Source organism: Eleutherodactylus coqui, chromosome 11, assembly GCF_035609145.1.
Source record: "Eleutherodactylus coqui strain aEleCoq1 chromosome 11, aEleCoq1.hap1, whole genome shotgun sequence".
In the NCBI taxonomy this organism is placed as follows: Eukaryota; Metazoa; Chordata; class Amphibia; order Anura; family Eleutherodactylidae; genus Eleutherodactylus; species Eleutherodactylus coqui.
The window spans coordinates 75,918,903-75,941,838 of NC_089847.1; the positions used below are offsets into that span (position 1 = coordinate 75,918,903).

A 22,936-nucleotide genomic window follows, 5' to 3' on the forward strand; every position below is an offset into this window, starting at 1 on the left:
GTAATGTACATTGTGCATTAATTATGAGCCATACAGAAGTTATAAAAAGTTTTATACTTACCTGCTCCGTTGCTAGCGTCCTCGTTCCCATGGAGCCGACTAATTTTCGCCCTCCGATGGCCAAATTAGCCGCGCTTGCGCAGTCCAGGTCTTCTCCTGTTCTCTATGGGGCTCCGTGTAGCTCCGTGTAGCTCCGCCCCGTCACGTGCCGATTCCAGCCAATCAGGAGGCTGGAATCGACAATGGACCGCACAGAAGAGCTGCGGTCCACGGAGGAAGAGGATCCCGGCGGCCATCTTCACCGGTAAGTATAGAAGTCACCGGAGCGCGGGGATTAAGGTAAGCGCTCCGGTAAGCTTTCTTTAGGTCCCTGCATCGGGGTTGTCTCGCGCCGAACGGGGGGGGGGGGGGGGGTTGAAAAAAAAATAAAAACCCGTTTCGGCGCGGGACAACCCCTTTAAGGAAGATGAGGATTTCCTTGACAAAGCAGAAGAAAGTCTTCTAAGTGTTGAAGGAAAAGAAAGGAGTAGTGTACCTGCAGAAGCAAAGGAATGGAGGCATGTAACCCAAGGAAGCAGGAGGATCAGGAGTCAGCCAGCACCCATACTGCTTGAGAACCAGTACCAGGTTCTTGAGCAGAAAGAGAAAGGTAGATCAAGAAATGACTCTACTTATAATTAACAGCAGAGGAGAAATAGGTACAGCAAGAAATGACTACCCACAAAAGAACTGTGTAGTAAGCACACAAAGTCCTCTTGAATGAAGAAAAAGAATGCTGTTGTGAAGAAGAAAAGGTGGTGGTTGTGGAGATTCCCTATTGAGAGGAAGAGAGGCCACTGTCTGCAGACCTGACACCTCACGAGAAGTGGGCTGTCTTCCAGGTGCACAAATCCTGTGTCTGATAGGCTGTCAAGACTCTTCAGTCCTACAGAACACCACCCATTCCCACTAATACATGTAGGGACAAATGACACTGCAAAAAAGGACTTTGCAACCATCTGCAGAGACTTTGAAGACCTCAGGAAGAAAGTGAAGGTATTAGGAGCACAGGTGGTCTTCTCATCCATCCTCCCAGTGGATAGCCATGGAATAAGAAGATGGAACAGGATTCTAGAGGTGAACAACTGGCTATGTCGATGGTGCCGTCAGCAAAGATTTGGATTTCTAGACCAGGGAGTGAATTTCCTATACAATGGACTGCTTGCTAGAGACAGGGTTGCACCTTATAAATACACTCATTAGGAGAGCTTTAAACTATAACAATATGGGAACGGAAGTGAAAGGCCAGATAAAAATATATAGCTAATTAATTCATTTGAGAACCTTGCCATTAGAAGTGGAAAGAACAAAGACAAAAAATTCAGAAGGAAAGTAGAGGAGTAAGACACTAATCATAAACTAAAATGTTTCTACACAAATGTCCTGAGCATGGGAAGCAAACAAGGAGAATTGGAGCTCCTAACACAAAGAGAAATATGTCATAGGCATCACGGAAACTTGGTGGAATGATGCACATGATTGGAATATAAGGCTTGAAGGATACAACTTACTCACAAGAAAAAGACTTAAAAAAAGGGGAAGAGGTGTTGCATTGTATGTTAGGAAAACATTAATCTCCACCGAGATTCAATCTTCAGAGCATGGTAGTTCTGTAGAAAACGTTTGGGTAAGAATACAAGGAGAGAACAGAAAGGACACCATTGTAGGCATTTACTATAGGCCGCCTGGACAAGCAGAAGGTACTGATGAACTCTTTCTACATCAGATGACCAAGCTCTCAAAAAAGCATGACAGTGATCATGGGAGATTTTAACTATCCAGACATTTGTTGGAAATCTCTCTCAGGTAAAAGTAGTGGATCCAGCAAATTCCTATCCGCTCTTGCTGACGACTTTATCTTCCAATAGGTAGAAAAGAAAACAAGGGGATCTGCTATCTTGTACTTACTTCCTCAACCATTCCCTCCCTGTTAAGAACAAACAATGAGGGACGGCGCTCCACCTGCTGAAATGCAGTTATTTAGTTACAAAATTGAATGACAAAAGGACTTACCCGGTGCAGGTAGATGGATCCCTGGAAAGGGCCCCCCACCTAACACCTCCACGTCCTGGTAGGCGTTGAATAAATGGTGAAATCTCCTCTCTCCAATCCAAAAATTATTGAAATGGATGCACAGGAGCAAGCACGGATCTGTCGCCTCCCCCAATGTGGGTGCGACTAAGCATATGTGGAAGTCACTTGAAAAAGTCGCTGCTGCGACGAAACGCGTCGGACGTATTTTTAAATAAAAGTTTTTCTTTTGTTTTGCAAATTGGGAACCTACTATCCATTTAGTTTAACAGGTTTCCTTTACTTTGGAGCGCTGGATTCTTTTTTGTTTTTTGTTTTTTCCACATTCCCTCCCTGTTGGTAAGAATTAACAGTGGCTTGGACCTTAGGAGGCAGGGATCATGCTATGCTTGAATTTTGGATTAAAAAAAAAAAAAAGATGACCTCAGAAAACTCAGACCTCAAAGTTGGATTTCAGAAAGATTTTAATGAACTCAGAAAGAGGATAGGAAGAATCCAATGTTGGATGCTCATAAGGACAGAAATGTCCAAGAAGGTTGGGAAATATTGCGAAATGAGATTCTCAAAGTACAATGATTAATAATCCCTAAAAGAAGGAAGAATGGGAAGCATTTAAAGAGACCAGGATAGATTAACACAGAACTTGCACACATGTTAAAAAAAGAAAAATAGGTTTATCAAATGGAAAGAGAGGGGAATATCTAAAGAACAAAAAAATGCAGTCTGCAGAAACTATAAGGCAAGTGTCAGAAAAGCTAAAGCTAATAATGAATTGATGTTTGCAACAGAGGCCAAAAGCAATTAAAAAAAGGATTTGGGGGTATGTTAAAAGCAAAAGAAAAGTCAAAGATGCTATTGGATGCAGAATGAAAATGGTGAATTCGTTAAGATTTATGTTGAGAAGGCTGAACTTTTAAATTCCTATTTTGTATCTGTTTTTCTCTCAGAAAGTAGTTGTAACATCAAATGATCTTCCCTGTGCTCATGAGGGAAATAAAAGAATGCAGGCTATCTATAAGCAGAGAGATGGTGAGGGAACATATAACTAGCTTAAATGAATTCAAGTCTAAAGGTCCAGATGAATTACATCCTAGGATGCTAAAGGGAGCAGCGGAGGTAATTGCTAAACCACTCGCCATAATCTTTGAAAATTCCTGGAGAACAGGAATCGTCTCAGAAGATTGGAAAAGGGCAAATGTCCCCATCTTCAAAAAAAAGGGAAGAAAGTGGATCCAGGAAACTACAGGCCTGTGAGCCTGACTTCTATAAAGGGGAAAGATCTTTGAACAAATTATTAAACAGCATGTATGCAAGTACTCCGATAAAAATAGGGTAATTTACCAGAGCCAGCATGGGTTTCTAACAAACAAGTCATGCCAGACTAATCTAATTTCCTTCTATGACAGAATCACTGACTAGGTTGATGAGGGAAATGCAGTGGATATAAGTATTTTGACTTTAGTAAACCATTTGACAAAGTATCTTATACCATACTTATTGAAAAAAATGACCAAATATGGGATCAACAGGCAACTTTTAGGTGGATTCACTACTGGCTGAGTGATCGTATCCAAAGAGTGGTCATAATTGGCTGCACATCCAAGTGGAAGAATGTAACAAGTGGGGTACCACAAGGCTCTGTCCTAAGCCCAGTGTTTAACATTTTTCTAAATGATCTGGAGGAGGGAATTAAAGGAAACTGATCAAATTTGCTGATGACACAAAGCTAGGAGGGATAGCTAACACTAGGGGAGAGAGGGAGAGTATTCAAAAAGATCTAGAAAAGCTTGAACAGTAGGTGGCGACTAACAGAATGGTATTTAACAAGGAGAAATGCAAAGTCCTACATCTGGGCAAGAAAAATAAAAAAGCACATACAGAATAGGAGGAATTGGGCTAAGCAGCATCACATGTGAGAGACTTGGGTATACTAATAGATCATAGACTGAACATGACTCAACAATGTAATGCATCAGCCAAAAAGGCAAATTATGGGATGCATTAAGAGAAGCATAGAGTCTAGTTCACCTGAGGTAATTATCCCCCTCTACTCTAGTCAGAACTCATCTGGAATACTGGGTCCAGTTCTGGGCACCCCACTTTAAAAGAAGACGTAGACAGACTGGAGCAAGTTCAGAGAAAAGTTACCAAGATGATGAGCGGTCTGCGAATCATGTCCTATGAGTAATGGTTGAAGGATCTGGGAATGTTTAGCTTGTATAAAATGAGGGGAGACTTAATAGCTGTCTACAAATACCTGAAGGGCTATCACAGTGCAGAGGGATCAGCCCTATTCTCATTTGCACAAGGAAAGACTAGAAGCAATGAGATGAAATTGAAAGGGAGGAGACACAAATTAGATTTTAGAAAAAAATTGACAGTGAGGGTGATCAATGAGTGGAACAGGTTACCACAGGAGGTAGTAAGTTCTCCTTCAATGGAAGAGTTCAAAACAAAGGATGGACAAATATCTGTCTGGATGATTTAGTGAATCCTGCACTGACATGGGGTTGGACCAGATGACCCTGGAGGTCCCTTCCAACTCTGCCATTCTGTGAAGGGTGAGCTGGTGGAAGACTCAGGTGCTTTTCAGCAGTATGAGGCCTGGAACCAGAAGATGTATTAACCTCCATGCAGATAACAGCCTGGAGTTGTGGTGTAGGGGGCCATGTGCTGGGGGCTCTCACTAGTGCTACACTATTGTGGCAAGGGGGGCCGGGTAGCAACTGTATATGTATGCCTGCCTGTTCCCCCGTGTATGCATATTAAGGCTGGGCTCACATGACTGTATTGGTATAGCATATTCTGTGCATGGGTTTTGTGCACTGAATATGCTGTACCAATCTTCCATAGGCTGCATTGTTGCCGCTCACAAGAACTGTGCAAAAAACACATGCAAAAAAAAAATCACTGCATGTTCCATCTTGCGAGTATTACGCACACATGCACACCAAGATGGTGCATGATGATTGGTGCCGCACAGCAAGTACGCAATATCATTTGCTGCATGCCGAGCGCATGTCTCCCACAGGTGGCATGCTGCGGATTATGGCCGTCTGAGCCCAGACTTAAATGTATGTATGTGTATGTATGTATCTGTAAGTTCCTGTTCACATCAGCGTCTTAAGTTCCTTTCACAGTCTCTGACGCAACATTCTATTAAAATGCAGAATGATATAGCATGACAGTCCGAGGTATTTTATCTTTTAAAATGTTAGCCAGCAGGACAGAAACCAAATTTACCCTATTATAGTCAGCGGGGTCCATTTGGTTAAAGGGTGTTCAGAGTTATAATTTTTTTTATTAAAAGTATGTTCTGTAAAACAGACATATACTCACCTCTCCCCACTTCCAGTGTATCCCATGTGGTTGCTCATTCCCTCGTTGCTCTGTTTATATGTAGGCTGCAGTGCCACCCGACTTACAGGACGTCACAGGTACTGCAGATTGCTGAGCTCTGTTGGCTGCAGTGGCTGTGATGTCCTGGAAATAGGCTGCGAAAGCCTGTAAACGTGACATCAGAAGGGAGACCCAAAGCGGCGGTGTGGGACACAGAGCAGGGAGAGGTGACTATATGCTTGTTGTTTTACTGTATGCAGAACAGACTTGCTGAAAATATATTAAATCGGAACATCTCTAAGTCATAAGTCGGATATTTAAGTAGATTTAGTTTTCCTGCTCTCATAATGGAGCAGAAAAATGGAACTCGAATGGCAAAGTTATCAAGCCCTAACCTCGCTTCTACATGGGAAGTATGGTTATCAGCAGAATATCTACCATGAATTTTGTGGCGGTAAAGCCAGCAAAAGATCTTTGGCCAAATCTTTATGTGGATGGCTACGTTCACACCTAGTTGAGGCACTGCTGTCTTCGTGTCCAAGGATTCCATCTCATGTGCTGAAAACAGTACTCAAATGGTACCTTGGACAGCTCCATAGGCTAATAATTGAGACAGACCTAAGCTTCAAACTTTGGTTTTTATTTCAGCAGGTTTCCATTCGTTTCCAGTATTTTCGCTCGACAGAATAATGTATGCTGTTCTATCTAGCCAAAATTCCAGAAACAAACAGGCATTCAAATTGAAATCCCTAATGGAGCATGTGAGCGAGCCCTTAACCTGACTCAACAATAAGGGGTGTGAGCACTGAAAGTGATTAGGGCACTAAATACGGCCCTGTATCACAGGAAGTGAAGCATTCGGGCTGACTTAGTGTGCTTTTGCTTATTGACACAGACAGTTTTCAGGTCCATGTACATTGCATATTTGCAATGGTCTGCACACGGACAGCACACCGACTCAGTCAATGGGGCTATGCAGGCATGCATTTTTTTTTACATGGATCAACAATCTGTAAAAAAAAAATTGTCCGCTTGTCCTATTCTAGTCTGATTTCTTGCATGCCGTTCAAATCAATGGGTACGCAAAAAGAAAAAAAATTAAGTGCACACAGATAACATTTGTTTTTCCTCCCTTTCTGTACGATTTACTTAGGACTTTTAGGTAAGTCCTGTGTAAAAAAAAATCCACCATAGACAGTTGCTGTGAGACGTTTTAAGCCCAAGAGCCATGGAGCTAGTAGTTACTTATTCTATGGGCTGCCGGCCATGCTCCAATGATGCAGCAAACTAAATTTTGATCAATCCACCAACCACTGTATCTGATTATTCTGGGTAGGCCAGTTCCAGTTCTTTACTGTGCTGTATATAAAACTGGAAAAAAAACACATATTTGGATTTGTTTTATTCTCTGCCAGGAGATCTTCCCATTTCCAGCTTTACTGACTGGGATGTTTTTTTACATAATTTGTTCTCTTTAGTTTTACAAAAGGTGTTTTTACTTATTTATGGAGTCCTATATATGTGCTTCTGGCAGAGGCATAGCTTTTCAAGGCTATAGAATCAGATCGTGTGAAGTTGAATGATGTTTAGTGTAAACACGGCCAACAATTGAACAATGAATGACAATTCATTCATTTACTGTTCACGCTCATTTTATCCAGACATAAAAATCAAATGAGCACATTTGTGCGCATTGTGTAGAGAATAGAACACATTGTTTTCACTTTTGCGCTCGCAAAAACCCCCCAAACTGCACAATACTCTTTGACTCACCTGGCATGGATGTGTCCTGTGCTGATGTGAAGGTCCATGGCAGTGCAAAAAGTTGAGTAAAATGAGCTAACACACATGCAATAGTGCGACCTTCACAATGCAAAAATGTTGTGCTATTGTGAGCATTTTTGCACTTAAGCCCATGTGAAGCCGTCCTCAGTCATTTGCAAGTTGTTCCATGTAAAAAGTAATCAGTCATTCCCATTCACTGCTACGGTCCTGTGACAGGCTAATGATAGAGTGAGTAAGCGAATGTCAAAAAGAATGTAAAAATAATCTGCATGTGTAAACTGACTGCATTTTCAGGCAAACTGCTATCATTGGCTCTTTCAAACAATTTCTCACGCCATGTAATAGGACCCTTAGTCAAGCTTCAAGGAGGATTCAGAAACGCCTTTGCAGAGGCATTTCTAAACATGAAAATCTCGCCTGTACAATGCAACAAAGTGATGTCTTCGATTTCAATAGATACGTTCGGATGAATGTGTTTTTTCTGTGCAAAATCTTAGTCCGTGAAAAGATAAGACCTGCTCTACCTTTGTCTTTGTTACACATAAAGCTGCCATAGACTTTTCCAAAAAGGGAGGGGGAGGGAGTTACTTTGCATACAGCAGAGAAGACAGCTTGCCGTAATTAAGCATTTTATTGACATTCTACTCCACGGGAAGTGTGTAATATGCCAGCGCGTGAACTTGCATTTTAATAACAAAAAAACTTATTTATCTGCTAGCATGGCTGTATCAGCCTGCTTCTTGCCATATCCTAACTGTTAAGTGAAAATATGTTCCGTACCAGCGAAAGTATTTGTGCATACGCTCATCTGAATAAGCCCTCACTGACAGATCTTTTTTTGAGGCTTAGCGCTGCTTCACACTCACATCCAAAAGAATCAAATGGTTTCAATTGGTTCCATCACATGGAGCATTTTTGCGCCCGCATTTCTGTCAGGAGAAAAAATATGCAGCGTACATTATTTTTGTGCACACTCAGGACTCAATAGAAGTCTGCATGAAATTAGCGCAGTTTTGCCAGGAAGATCAATTACACCTGAGATTAAGTAGTGTGCCCCGCCTGTTCAAACATGGCGTGGGTATGTCCTGTGCCAATGTGAATGAACCTGGCAGCAGAAAAAAGTACAGTAAAGAGCGTGGATTTGCTTGTGAAAGGACTTGATAGGGCTTCAGAGCACGGCTACGCCACACTCTTGTGAGCATTAGAAAACATCACACTCATCTGCAGCAGCCCTTAAGGACCCTTTACATAGCCGATTATTGGGCCTGAATGTTCCTCCGACTGCTCATTCATCCAAAAATCAGGCTGTGCAAAGGGAGCTTCACACGTTCAGTTTCAGTGAGCATAAAAATGCTCTCTGATATGTGGTACATTTCCCCATGTGAACAAGGAGATGTACAGCTGGCCTATGGGTACAAATTACTGGTAGCATTTGTCTCCATAAGCAGATTCTTGACCACTGTAAAAGAAAGTGAAGAGTACTGAACAACGTACATGTTGATTGACAAATACATCAGGCCAAAAACTTAGCTTATTTAAAAAGGACCTTTAGGGCTTTTTCAGATGAAATACCCGGAGAATAGAAGCATTGATTTCAATGGGTTCATACCTATTTATTTTTTTGCGTGCAGGTCTTAAGGGCACAATAAAATAGGCCTTGCTCTATTGAGTGCATTTGAGCAGCAAAGAGCCCCATAGAGGTCTATAGTATGTGCACAAATACACATATATACGCACGGTTATGCACAAAACAATGCTCCAACCTGGCACACTAGCAGCTCGTTCAGCTTGAAAATGTTTTTTATAAACCGTCATATGTAGAAGCTGTAAAAGACAAACAGTGGAACATTTTTAAATGAAAACCTGTTGCAATAACGAATGTCGGTCCACAATAAGTGCATTTAAGTGAAAACAAGAATTGGCCCCCAAAAGATAGTCTAAGTTTCTTGACCCCAAAGCAAAATCTGTTACAGGACCCTCACCTGTCATGTGGCAGTTATCATACTGGTGCATTTTAAGTGTTAGGCCCAACGTCCATGGGCGGATTTTAATTATAAATTCCGTGTGAGTTCTTCGCACAGAAGATCTGCACCTCTAGCCGCACATAGGGATGCAATAACATCCGCAAGACAATTTAAAGCATGCGGATCACACATGCGAGGGGGGAAAAAAAAATCACAGCATGCTTATTTTTCTGTGAATCCCACGGAACGGCTTACATTCATGTCAATGGAAGCCGTCAGATCCACGGCACAGCCACAGCTCTCACTGTGGACGTGACATGCCACGGATCCGTCGGAAAGCAGATTTACATTTTTAAAAAATTGCACTGCGCACGCATCCCGCCTGTCGGCCAAAGCGTCCGGATACATCCGCTTTGCTTAAGAAAGAAGATCCGTCCGGCACGGAGGAGACCCGCGCTGGAGCTGGGCAGGTAAGAAAATGTTTATTTCTATCCATGTTGGGTGATTCAGCAATGGAATCTGTGCATGCAATTAGACATTAGCCTTAGAGTGGCCTTTGGTTACTGGGAAATCCCTTAGGTAATCCGCACTGTGATTAAAAAAGATGCTTAGGAATTTCTTTTAAAAATCACTTACAGACCAACACTGAAGCTTCCTTAGGCCTCCCTCACGCATGTTGCTGTAAGCTCCCTGCGTACAACAGTGGAGTTTAGCATACCTCATCATTGAGGACGTGCGCTAAACGGGCAAAAATAGAACAGACACCACTTGTAAATTGTGGTGCTGGAAAGCGCTGTGATCGATTGTCTTTCTGAGCGGTCCTGTTGAAAACAATGGGAGCGTTATGCCGCGAATCGTGGTAAAAAGTGTCTGTGATGGAGGCCTTATTTGTCGCACAGCAAACAGCGGCTTTGTACAACTACATGTATAACCTGTCATCATACTGCAACTGATAACATGTTAAAATAGATTTTACATAGAACGAGTAAGGACTTCGACAGACAATCGTGATATGCAACACGTTCGCTCCTGCACATTTTCTGCACAGTAAACGAGTGTATTTAGCGCATGTGACTTCGGAAATATGGAGCGTATTTGTGCAGGCACAGCTTGTTAACACGGACGTGGGAATCACCTTGCCCTAATTTAAAATGCTAATTTGTCTAACGAGGTGCTGTTTAGCGCATACCCGCGGGGGCAGATGTGCGTGTTTGCACACCTCCCATAGACTTTTATGGGCCTTTTTGGTGCACTAACACGCACAAGATAGCACAGGCCCTATTTTCTGTGCCCGCGAAAACAGACGCAAAAGATGTGACAATGAACCCATTGAAATCAATGGGTTTTATTTTCCGTTACGCGCAAAAATTTCCTCTGCGTATAATTGTGATGTTTCACGCTTATCTGTCGAAGCCCTCAGGGTTTCTTCACACGAGTAATTTGTAAGCCAAAACCAGGAGCGAGTCCAAAGTCCAGAAGAAATGAAAATCTTTTCATTAGGCCTCTTTCACATGGGCAACAGCGATATTGGCATTACAAAAGTGCTGCGATATTGCAGCTTTGTACATGCAATTTTGTAGCATCAGTAAAAAGAAATCTCGCGTTGTGTCACTGCTATCCACGAATATATCACAAGAAAGTTAAAAGGACTTTCTCGTGTTAAAAACTCATTGCACGAAAATCGCAAGTTTGTACTATGCAATGTGAAAAATAAGGAGGCTCTATAGGGAAACATGGGCTACAAAACATCCCAAATGGCGCCTGTATAGAGGATGCTGCGATTTGTTTCCTGCAACATAGAATCAGACAAAACATAGCTAATGTGAACCCATTGCAAATCATGGTCTTCACATACATGCGTTTTCTAGCACCGTCGCATCGCTAGTATACCTTGTGATTTTGTAGCCCGTGTGAAAGCAGCCTTAAAAAATACTGATGAATACAGACATGTGAAACAGCCCTAAACACCCGCTTCTGAATTATGCAATTGAGTAATTAATCTTTTAAAATTGTATGTATATTGTTCTATTTTTTGTAGGACATTGACAACATATATCACAGTCAAGAGTCGAGAGAGTTCAGATTATCCGATTTCATGCACTTATATTCCAGGTAAGAACTATAAATGTTCCATCTACTAAACTTTGTGATGCAATTTTTTTTCATTTCTGACTGAATTGCTTCTGCTCTTTCTATTGAATAGCCTTTCTGTGTCCACCTCAGTAAGGGCTTAAACAGATGAATGCTTTTGCGCACGTGAAACTCACGCCAATAGTGATATATCAAACCCACTGATTTCATGATACTTGCCCTATCTTTCTGCGGGTTATGCAGAAAGGTACCATAAAAGTCTAGGACAGGTTAAAAAGAGGAAGGGTGTGACCCTGGAGACAACCCTTGTTCATACACAAATACGCCCTCGTGGCGAACATATTTGTGCAAAAGTTTGTCTGTCAAAGCCCTTGAGGCCCATTTAGACAATGATTATCGATCAAAAGCCATCTTTTGAGCAATGATCGCTGTGTCTGAACATGTGGCCATCGTGCACTTTTTTCGTTTATCGCAGACTTCAAGCCAAATTCAAAATCATTGTGTGGTCTTAGACAGCAGATAGTATTCTTTCAGCTGCAGTCCCACTTGAGAACAATGGAGCTGAATGCAAACAGACCTCCAGCTGCACACTAATAAGCTACTAAGTAGCCAAGTAGCTACTTAGTAGTTTATGCAAAATGATCGCTCTAAACTGCCGTTCAAGTTATCTTTTGAACATATTTTGAGCGATCATCTTTCCATGTAAATGGGCCTTAAAGCTATGTTCACCCGGAGCCAATTTCAACCACACACTGCAGAAATTTGAAATCTGCAGCATGTCAGATGCAGAGCCTGATTTATGGTGCGGATTGCACCTTTTCTAGTGAGGGGATGAATTGTACACCAAAATTTACATTAAAATCCATGTCAAAATCTGCACCAAATGGTGTGAATTTTGACATGAAATTTGTGCTACCGATCTGCTGTGGACATTTCCATTATAACAACCCTTGCAACTGACTGCTACCTGGCGTGGCACAGTTGACTGATAGGCAGACATGTATCTGGGATGACACCACAGTGTCAACATTCAATTTCTCCCTTCTGTCAGTGGACTGATTTGCTGGCTGGGGTAAGGGGCAGTTCAGCCAACCAATTGGTAACTTTGTTTCGTATTAAGCTAGCTCCTCTTAACAGAGGATGACACTTATACAATTCTATGTCCTTGTATTCCTGGTCCTGTCAGTTGTGGTGTGGAGTGGTCAGTACATTGTGTTGTCTATTGTTCAGTGACATTTTATATCATTTCCTTGGGTACTTTGCTCCTTTTTGTATCTTGTCAGGTGTTCTATCCCTTCCAACGCTGGTACTTAATGTCCCTTACTCGATCTACAGTCATTTCAGGGAAGCCCCAAGTTCCTGTCATGAGGTCACCCATTTGGTGGTGGGTGCTCCACTTGTTAGGCGGGTTCAGCTACTTTTATATTAGGGATAGATCCTGATTTCCGACCCTTCCTTGTCCTTTGTCCTGGTGTGTATTCCGTCTCCCTGTGATACCCAGTCCTTGTGGTTTATGTTTCGTCCTTGTCGGATGTGACAGTACTCAGCGACAGCTTTTGTGAGAGGAATGCCATGCATAGTACTATTGCATTGTAATTGTGCCTACAAACAGTATTTACAGATGCTGCCAAGAGTGATTTCTTTGTTAATGAGAATAACTAATATCATTGACAAACAACTGTGCATTTAATCACCGTGATAGCTGGAAAAAATGATAATTACTCATATTAAATGGTGCTTTACTGATTAATCACTTTTATGGTTCCAGTAAAGATTCACATTGTAATATTTGTTTTCCAAATTGTCATAATGTCACATTAGGATATTCTAGAGGTCCCTCAGCAATAAACAGCGATTAAACACAATGGTGAAGATGCAAGACAGTAAAAAAGGGCATTGATATTCCATTTGCAAGGATTAAAATTCCATTTTAAATTTTAGTGATGTTGCACTGGCAGTATCGTCATTGGCATTCAACCAATGGTTCAAAAAACTTCATTGCAAAGATTTCCGTTTGGTAAGTAGAGTGCTACTGTTACTTTTATTGTGGGGTGTGTAAAAACCACATACAGATCTGTTATTAAATCGCAGTATAGCAGTGTTATCTTTATAGTCTTGGCTCATTTTTTGGCCAGTGTCAGTTTTTTTTTCCCATTAGATGGTAGTATTATTCACCCAAATATTCTTCCTGCTACATTTATTTTTTTTATCAACAAAAGCATAAATATGTATCTCTTAAATAAGCGAAATGTTATTTTGTTGCAGGGCCCAATACTAAAATTTTATCTACCATAACCAACAGCATGCTGGTCTGGGGATTTTAAATGTAAAAGTTATGATTATTACTCTCTCCATCACTTGGGCCCAAGAACCCCAAGCTAGTATTCTGATTAACATTTATTTTATGCCTGGTGATTATGTAATCTTAAATTTAATTCTGTTATTTTTCAGAGGACAGAGATTTCTGAGCAAATTTTATATGTATTAGGAAGATCAAAGAAAATCGAAGAATTAGTTTTGGAGAACTGCGGATTAAAATGGTAAGAATATTGTCAATTTCTAAATTATATGTGCAGAAGAAATATAAGTAAATAATTGAGCAATTCCTGAAATCATATACTGACTAGGGTTGCTCCAAGTTTTGATATACAGTATTTTAGGATCTTTCTATATCAAATGACAATGCTTGCCCAACATCTGATCACAATATAATTTATCAATTTAAAGTTGTCTTTTAGGGACAACCGCTTTTTTTACACTGTATTGGGGTATACAAGGTGAAATGCAAAGCCACTAGCAAAAATGCTTTTACTCTGATTGCCCCAGCTTATCTATGCTCACTTTCACTCTTTTAGAGCTTCTATATTGCTTGACACAAAAAGCTCAGTACTTTTGTAAGTACATTGCATTATCTTGTATTGGTTCTGAATTATTGCCTATGACCAGAACTGCATTCATAATTCTTCTAGTTGCTATTGGAAACAGTCAAGCTTGCGTACACACACATTCTAACTGCTTTGTTGAAGTTACATCTTTAAAATGCCATTTCTTGGTTAATATGTTTGTAAGTTTCTGGTGTACAGACTATTTTTACAGACAGCGAATCTCTGGAGCAATCTCTGATTAGGCATATGGAAATTTTGGCTCAGCTTTGATTATATATAACTCAAGATTAGTACATAAGTGAAGCAATTTATTGGCAAAGGTTACGCTCTCTCAAAAAGTCAAATTCTGTTTAGTAGTAGTATCCCTCTCAGTGGCCCCATTTAATAGTACCTCCATTGTGGCCCTTAGTAATAGATTCTACCTCTAGGATCCTATTTAGTAATAGTGTCCTTATTTAGTAATAGTCTCTCTTCTGCAGTCCCTTTTAGTATTAGTGCCCGCTGTAAATTAGTAATTTAGTAATAACTACCACCTTCGCTGTCCCCCTACCCCACTTCCGAAAGACAAATATAAGAGACTTTATCATTCATCTTAGAGAAAAATGCTTGCTTCTCAATTTATAAAGAAAGGCTCCTTTCCATTCCAATCTTTAACTGTCACTCATTCTGAAATAGTGATACCTTGGGTTAAGAGTGCCTCAGCTTACAAGCTTTTTGACTTGAGAGCAGGCTCTCCCAAATTTTTGCTCTGATTTAGAAGCAAAAACTTGGGTTACAACAAGCCTTGCTCTCAATGGGGCCGCTGCTGCCGCCGGTGGCCCCAACGGTAGCAATGGCCTGCCGGCAACCCCTGCAGTGATTTTCGGGGAAGTGCTTTAAATATAAGCCCTTTCCTGAAAATCATCCCTAGCTGTAGTGAAAATATATACTCACCTGTCTGCCGCTGCCGGGGCTCAGGCGTGTCTACCCGCCACTTATTCTCCCTGCATTTTTAATCACCGCCTGCTGAAAAGCTTTAGAGCAGTGCAGGGAGAACAAGCGGCGGCTAGATGCGCCTGAGCCCCGGCAGACAAGTGAGTATATTTTTTTTACTACAGCTAGGGATGATTTTCAGGGAAGGGCTTATATTTAAGCTTTTCCCTAAATATCACTGTGGGGGGGGGGTCGATGTCCTATTGTTTTCAATAGGACAATGCCATCCCCATCAAAATTAGTAGGAGAGCTTCGCGATCCAGAACGGATTAATGGCGTTTCCATTCATGTCAATGGGGAATATTGATTTAACTTACTAGTGTTTTGGGTTAAGAGCTCCATCACGGAACAAATTTAACTCTCAACCCAAGGCACCACTGTACTGATATTTCAGAATGAGAGAACTGATATACAGTGGGGCATGGGTGCAAATGGGCCAAATCACTGCTGACATGCTGGGACCCAGCCCTGAGCATCTGATTGGACAGCAATGATTTGTCAAGCAGCACCTTCTGACTATCACACTCGCTGTCAGACATTCTAGCAGGTTTGTTGAGGATACCCTGGCACCCCATTGTTCTCCTGTACACTACATGCAGGAAGTTGTGAATAGCAGGTATTTGTTTTTTTCAGATCTAGCTAGACTTTAAGCAGATCTAGGCTTCACTGAAATGTGAACTTTCTGTCCACTTCATTGTTTGTCAAATCAATACAGTTGAAAGAAAAAGTGAACCTTTTGGGATTACCTGAATTTTTGCATTGATAATAAAACGTGGTCTGATTGTTATCAAAGTCACAATTATAAGCAAATATCATCTAACTTCCACCTGGTTGGGCAACCAATGCCACCCCCAGGCGCAGGCTCAGCGTCGGGACCCCTCATCAGCAGCCGCACTTTGCGTCCTCCTGCGGCTCCTGACGGATCCTCCAGAGGCTCTCCTGGTCTTAGTGGCTGGCAGCTCCGATGCTCCCGCTCCCTACTCCACGGAAATATGAATCTTTATAGGAGGTATATACAATGATACCAGCAGAAGTATACACTCTGCAGAGTATCTCTCCCACAGCCTATGACACATTTTGTATTGGCATATAAAGTTGATGCAATATCTCTAATCCCACCAATACAACCCACTTTATCTTCTCTGCAGATATACAATTTTTTACACCAGCAGCAATATATTTACTGCAGACTATCACACCCCAAGTACAGAGCATGTTTTATATAGGCATATAAACATGATGCAGCTTCTCTGTCCTGTGCAGAGCTGTAAAATGACAGCACTATGTTCTATATATTTGGAGCATGTGATGCAGACATCAATGAAAATGCGCAAAGAGAAAAGTAACAGAAAAGTAACCAGTGGCACAACATGTAACACCAACTTCGTGGGAGCGGAAAAAACGCCAATCTGGTGCCAACAACCACACGACCATCGACTCCCCGGTCTCAGAGATATGTTTTAATGACCACTTGACAAAGACCACTTAGGTCAAAATGTCGCATGTCTACATGGAATTATAAGTAAACCTGATGGACTTTTCTTAAAAACAAAGACCTGAGTTTGAGTCCCACTCCCTCTTTTAATTATTGGGTCAATGAAAATGCTGTCCATGTGCAAGATGGAGGACACATGTGGTGACATCATAAAGCCACTCTAGTTACTTATTGGCTGCAACCTGACCTCTGTACCAGGCTTTATGGGAAATTCGATTTACCTACAAAAATTGAGCCAGACACCCGTTTCAAATTGGCGAAAATCAAAACTAGTTTACTGTTATTAGCTTTAGATTGTTAGTCTATAATTGTGCTTTGCAATCAGATCGTATTTTATTAGTGGTCAGTGAAGAAATCTAGGTAATTTCAAAAAGTTCACTTTACCACTAATTCTTTTACCGACCAATAACTTGAAAGCACTGTGGAATAAGTTAGCGCTATACAAATAAGATATTTTTTTTAAATCTGACTAATATAGTTCTTTTACTGATCTATTTATAGTTGTTTTTTGTCTACAGTGAATTCGCAATCAAGATGGCCCAGGCACTTGATAGTAATGCCAGCACTATGCTCCATACCATAAATCTTTCTGGAAATCAAATAGAAGATAGAGGTAGAGTACATCAATACATATGTGTATTTGTTTGTGTAGGTACAGTACCAGTCAGAAGTTTGGATACAGCAATTCAGAAAAGGCTTATGTGTACTATATTCACACATTTTAGACTATTAAAGTTAGGAAAGCTACATCTTAAATTCTCCTGCTGCTCTAGTGCCACTTGGTTACATAGTTTCCCTGCTGCTGTTTATAGTCCTGCAGCAACGATGTACGAAGGCACATGACTGATTCAGCTAGTGTCAGCATAAATGGCATGCAAGCACTGACATTACCGCTGCAGCTATGTAGGAAATGATGGTAGACCACAGGACCAGCAGCACTGAAGCTGCAGGGCCTTTAAGGGCATACACTATCCTATCAAAAGTAAATGGTCACCTGACCAAGCATCAAAAGTAGTATTTTTTAACTCCAATTCGAAAAAAGTTGAGACGCTGCGTAAAATGTAAATAAAAAATAAAAAAATGCAATAATTTTGCAATCTCAGATAATCATATATTCACAATAGAACATAGACCACATATCAGAAGGTGAAAGTGAGACATTTTTCCATTTCATTTTAAAAAATTCTCGCATTTAGAAATTGATGGCAGCGATACATCTCACAAAAGTTGGAACAAGGCCATATTTACCATTGTGTAGCATCCCCTCTTTTTACAACAGTCTATAAACGTCTGAGAAGTGAGGAAACCAAATGCTGGAGTTTTGGGAAAGCAATGTTGTCCCATTCTTGTCTGATGTCCTGGGTCACCTTTGCCAAATTTTCCTATTTCATAACGCACTAAATATTTTCTATTGGTGAAAGCTCTGGACTGCAGGCACGCCAGGTCAGCACTTGGACCTTTCTTCTGCGAAGCCATGCTGTTGTGATGGATGCAGTATGTGGTTTAACATTGTCTTCCTGAAACATGCAACGCCTTCTCTGAAAGACCTTGTCTGGATGGGAGCATATGTTCTAAAACCTCTCTATACTGCTCAACATTGATTATGCCTTGTGTGTAAAATGTGTAAACTGACCATATCAAAGGCACTAATCCAATCCCTATACCAGAGATGCAGAATTTTGAACTGTGTGCTATCAAGCAGGATGATCTCTACTCGTAAGCCCGCAGGACACTGCATATGTAGCTTACAAAAATAATTTCAAATTTTGATTAATCTAAACACAGAACCTTTTTCCATTTTGCCTCAGTCTACTTGGCCCAGAGAAGACGCTGGTGTTTCTGGGTTGTGTTGATATATAACTACTTTGCATGATACAGCTTAACTTGCACTTGTGGATTACATGGTGAACTGTGTTCACAGACAATGATTTCTGGAAGTTTTCCTGAGCCCATACAGGGATTTGCATTACAGAATCATGCACATGAATTTCTCCAGATTCTCTGAATCTTTGATATTACTACTGTGGATGATAGGATATTCAAAGTCTTCACAATTTTACATTGAGGAACATTTTTCTGAAATCGTTCCACAATTTTTAGATGCAGTTTTTCATGGATTGATGAACCTCTGACCATCTTTCCGTCTGAGAAATTCTGCATCTCTAACATGCTCTTTTTATACAGTCATGTGACTAAGTAGAACATTTACCCTCCAGTTTTTCATTAGTGCCTCTTTTCCAGCCTTTTGTTAACCCTGCTCCAACTTTGAGATGTGTTGCTGCCAATTTCTAAATGTTATTTTTAAATTAAATGCAAAAAGGTCTCACTTTCACCTTCAGATGTGTTCTATGGTGAATTAAATAGGAGATAATTATTAGAGGAATTAAATTATTAATTTAAATGATATTGAAAAATGTAACATACCGTATATACCGGCGTATAAGGCGACGGGGCGTATAAGACGACCCCCCAACTTTCACCTTATACGCCGGTAATACAGTGGAGAAAAAAAAAAATCATTACTCACCTCCCTCGGCGTTCTGTCGCGCTCCGGCAGGATGTCGCTCGCTCCTCGTCCCCGGCGCAGCATTGCTTTCTGAATGCGGGGCTTGAAATCCCCGCCTCCAGAAAGATAATACACACGCCGTCAGCCAGTTACAGCCATTCAATGACATCATTGAATGGCTGTGATTGGCTAAAACACACGTGGCTTCAGCCAATCACACTATTCAATGACATCATTGAATGGGTGTGATTGCTAACACACGTGCACCTTCAGCCAATCACAGCCATTCAATGCTGTCATTGAATGGCTGTAACTGGCTGACGGCGTGTGTATTAGCTTTCTGGAGGCGGGGATTTCAAGCCCCGCATTCAGAAAGCAATGCTGCGCCGGGGACGAGGAGCGAGCGACATCCTGCCGGAGCGCGACAGAACGCCGGGGGAGGTGAGTAATGATTTTTTTTTTTTACACTTTTTTTTTTTGTATTACCGGCGTATAAGACGACTCCCGACTTCAGAGCAGATTTTTCGGGGTTCAAAAGTCGTCTTATACGCCGGTATATACGGTAATAAGTGTGTAAAGCTGAAAAAAGGACATATGTCCAACCACTTCAGTCTATTACTCCCCAATCTTGATCTAGAGGAAAGCAAAAAAAAAACAAAAAACATAAAGGTAGAAGCTAATGTTACTCATTTTAGGAATTGATTCCTTACCGACTATTCTGGCAATCAGAATAACTCTGCCTGTATTACCTCTTCTGAAATGATCAGTAAAAACCTGTAATATTGTTACGCTCAAGACAGACATCCGGGCCCCTCTCTAACTCTTTTAGTGAGTTCACCATCACCATATCTTCAGGCAGAGTGTTCAATTTTTTCACTTCATCTGAAAATGGCTGTAAATTGCGGTAAAATCACGGCAAAACAGTGATCAAAATCGTGGCTTTTTGCCAACGCTGTGTGTTAGAGTGGCCTAAGATGTATAGTTTATCACATTTAGATCCCTTAGTGAGCGATTTGTGAGCAGGGACGGCAGATTGGCCTATGAAATACCAGAAAGAGCAGCATCTGGGAACAGACCGTCCTCACATTAATGTGAATGTGTTCATTAATAAATCCACAGCATACACGTACAGCAATGTTTCAACCGCAGTTGTGGTTGAAATGTTGCTGTATGTGTATGCTGTGGATTTAATATGTTCTCACATCAATGCAAATGTGTTACGGCCTGTTTTGCACCCCAGATGCTCTTCTTTCTGGTATTTTATTGATGTTGAAGGATTGATCAGTTCATATCCTTGATACAGAGCGAGCATAGTGTACTTATTGTAAGCTTCCCTCTGCAAGTCTTCTGTTGTGCTGCTGACATCACTACAGTGGCAGATGGGCCTATGTGATTTTGCAATTCAGTCACAGGACATGTTATGTTACTTTTTTTTTGATCCTTAAATATGTTTCACTCTTACATGTTTAATGTATTCATTCCATGCCACTTTTGTATCTTTAGAGGGATAGTCTAGTAGATAAATTTTATTTTTAGTTTGTCTTGTGGCAGTCTTCCCTATATTGTTATTGAAAGATCGTTCCCATTTATTGTTACATAGTATGCTTGATTCAAGAACTAGAGATGTTTCAATGGCTTTTTACCAATTCCTACTGTACATATTAGTAGAGACTAGAGATGAGCGAGCACCAAAATGCTTGGGTGCTCGTTACTCGGGACGAAATTTTCGCAATGCTCAAGGGTTCATTTCGAGTAACGAACCCCATTGAAGTCAATGGGCGACCCGAGCATTTTTGTATATCGCCGATGCTCGCTAAGGTTTCCATTTGTGAAAATCTGGGCAATTCAAGAAAGTGATGGGAACGACACAGCAACGGATAGGGCAGGCGAGGGGCTACATGTTGGGCTGCATCTCAAGTTCCTAGGTCCCACTATTAAGCCACAATAGCGGCAAGAGTGGGCCCCCCCCCCTCCCAACAACTTTTACTTCTGAAAAGTCCTCATTAGCAATGCATACCTTAGCTAAGCACCACACTACCTCCAACAAAGCACAATCACTGCCTGCATGACACTCCGCTGCCACTTCTCCTGGGTTACATGCTGCCCAACCCCCCCCCCCCCCCCGCACGACCCAGTGTCCACAGCGCACACCAAAGTGTCCCTGCGCAGCCTTCAGCTGCACTCATGCCACACGCTGGTCTCATAGCCACACCACCCTCATGTCTATTTATAAGTGCGTCTGCCATGAGGAGGAACCGCAGGCACACACTGCAGAGGGTTGGCACGGCTAGGCAGCGACCCTCTTTAAAAGGGGCGGGGCGATAGCCCACAATGCTGTACAGAAGCAATGAGAAATATAATCCTGTGTCACCGCCATCAGGAGCTGCACACGTGGGCATAGCAATGGGGAACCTATGTGCCACACACTATTCATTCTGTCAAGGTGTCTGCATGCCCCAGTCAGACCGCGTTTTTTTATAAATAGTCACAGGCAGGTACAACTCCGCAATGGGAATTCCATGTGCACCCACAGCATGGGTGGCTCCCTGGAACCCACCGGCTGTACATAAATGTATCCCATTGCAGTGCCCATCACAGCTGAGGTAACGTCCGATTAAATGCAGATGGGCTTCGGCCCACACTGCATGCCCCAGTCAGACTGGGGTTCTTTAGAAGTGGACACATGCAGTTACAACTCCGTGTGGACCGACAGCATGGGTGGGTGCCAGGAAGCCACCGGCGGTACATAAATATATCCCATTGCATTGCCCATCACAGCTGAGGTAATGTCATGTTTAATGCAGGTGGGCTTCGGCCCACACTGCATGCCCCAGTCAGACTGGGGTTCTTTAGAAGTGGACACATGCAGTTACAACTCCGTGTGGACCGACAGCATGGGTGGCTCCCTGGAACCCACCGGCTGTACATAAATGTATCCCATTGCAGAGCCCATCACAGCTGATGTAACGTCAGCTTTAATGCAGGTGGGCAAAAAATTAATTGGATTACACTGTAGACGAGGGCCCCAAAAAATTGGTGTACCAACAGTACTAATGTACGTCAGAAAAATTGCCCATGCCCAACCAAGAGGGCAGGTGAAACCCATTAATCGCTTTGGTTAATGTGGCTTAATTTGTAACTAGGCCTGGAGGCAGCCCAGTTAAAATAAAAATTGGTTCAGGTGCAAGTTTCAACGCTTTAATGAGCATTGAAACGTATAAAAATTGTTTACAAAAATTATATGACTGAGCCTTGTGGGCCTAAGAAAAATTGCCCGTTCGGCGTGATTACGTCAGGTTTCAGGAGGAGGAGCAGGAGGAGGAGGATGAATATAATACACAGATTGATGAAGCTAAAAGGTCCACGTTTTTGATGGTGATAGAGAACAATGCTTCCATCCACGGGTGCAGCCTACGTATTGTTTAGGTATCGCTGCTGTCCGCTGGTGGAGAAGAGAAGTCTGGGGAAATCCAGGCTTTGTTCATCTTGATGAGTGTAAGCCTGTCGGCACTGTTGGTTGACAGGCGGGTACGCTTATCCGTGATGATTCCCCCAGCCGCACTAAACACCCTCTCTGACAAGACGCTAGCCGCAGGACAAGCAAGCACCTCCAGGGCATACAGCGCGAGTTAAGGCCACGTGTCCAGCTTCGACACCCAGTAGTTGTAGGGGGCAGAGGCGTCACGGAGGACGGTCGTGCGATCGGCTACGTACTTCCTCACCATCTTTTTACAGTGCTCCCGCCGACTCAGCCTTGACTGGGGAGCGGTGACACAGTCTTGCTGGGGAGCCAGAAAGCTGTCAAAGGCCTTAGAGAGTGTTCCCCTGC

At 42.0% G+C, this 22,936-nt stretch overlaps 1 protein-coding gene across 1 annotated transcript in view; it reads left to right on the top strand.

Moving 5' to 3' along the window:
• The window catches only part of LOC136581955 (capping protein, Arp2/3 and myosin-I linker protein 3-like), a 218,027-nt gene that overhangs the window by 34,644 nt on the left and 160,447 nt on the right, over positions 1–22,936 (top strand). Inside the window, exons 4-7 of the mRNA XM_066582666.1 lie at positions 11,197–11,270; positions 13,191–13,266; positions 13,701–13,789; positions 17,120–17,214. Of these exons, the coding sequence (XP_066438763.1) occupies positions 11,197–11,270; positions 13,191–13,266; positions 13,701–13,789; positions 17,120–17,214 (334 nt within the window). The remainder of the gene's footprint in view (positions 1–11,196; positions 11,271–13,190; positions 13,267–13,700; positions 13,790–17,119; positions 17,215–22,936) is intronic.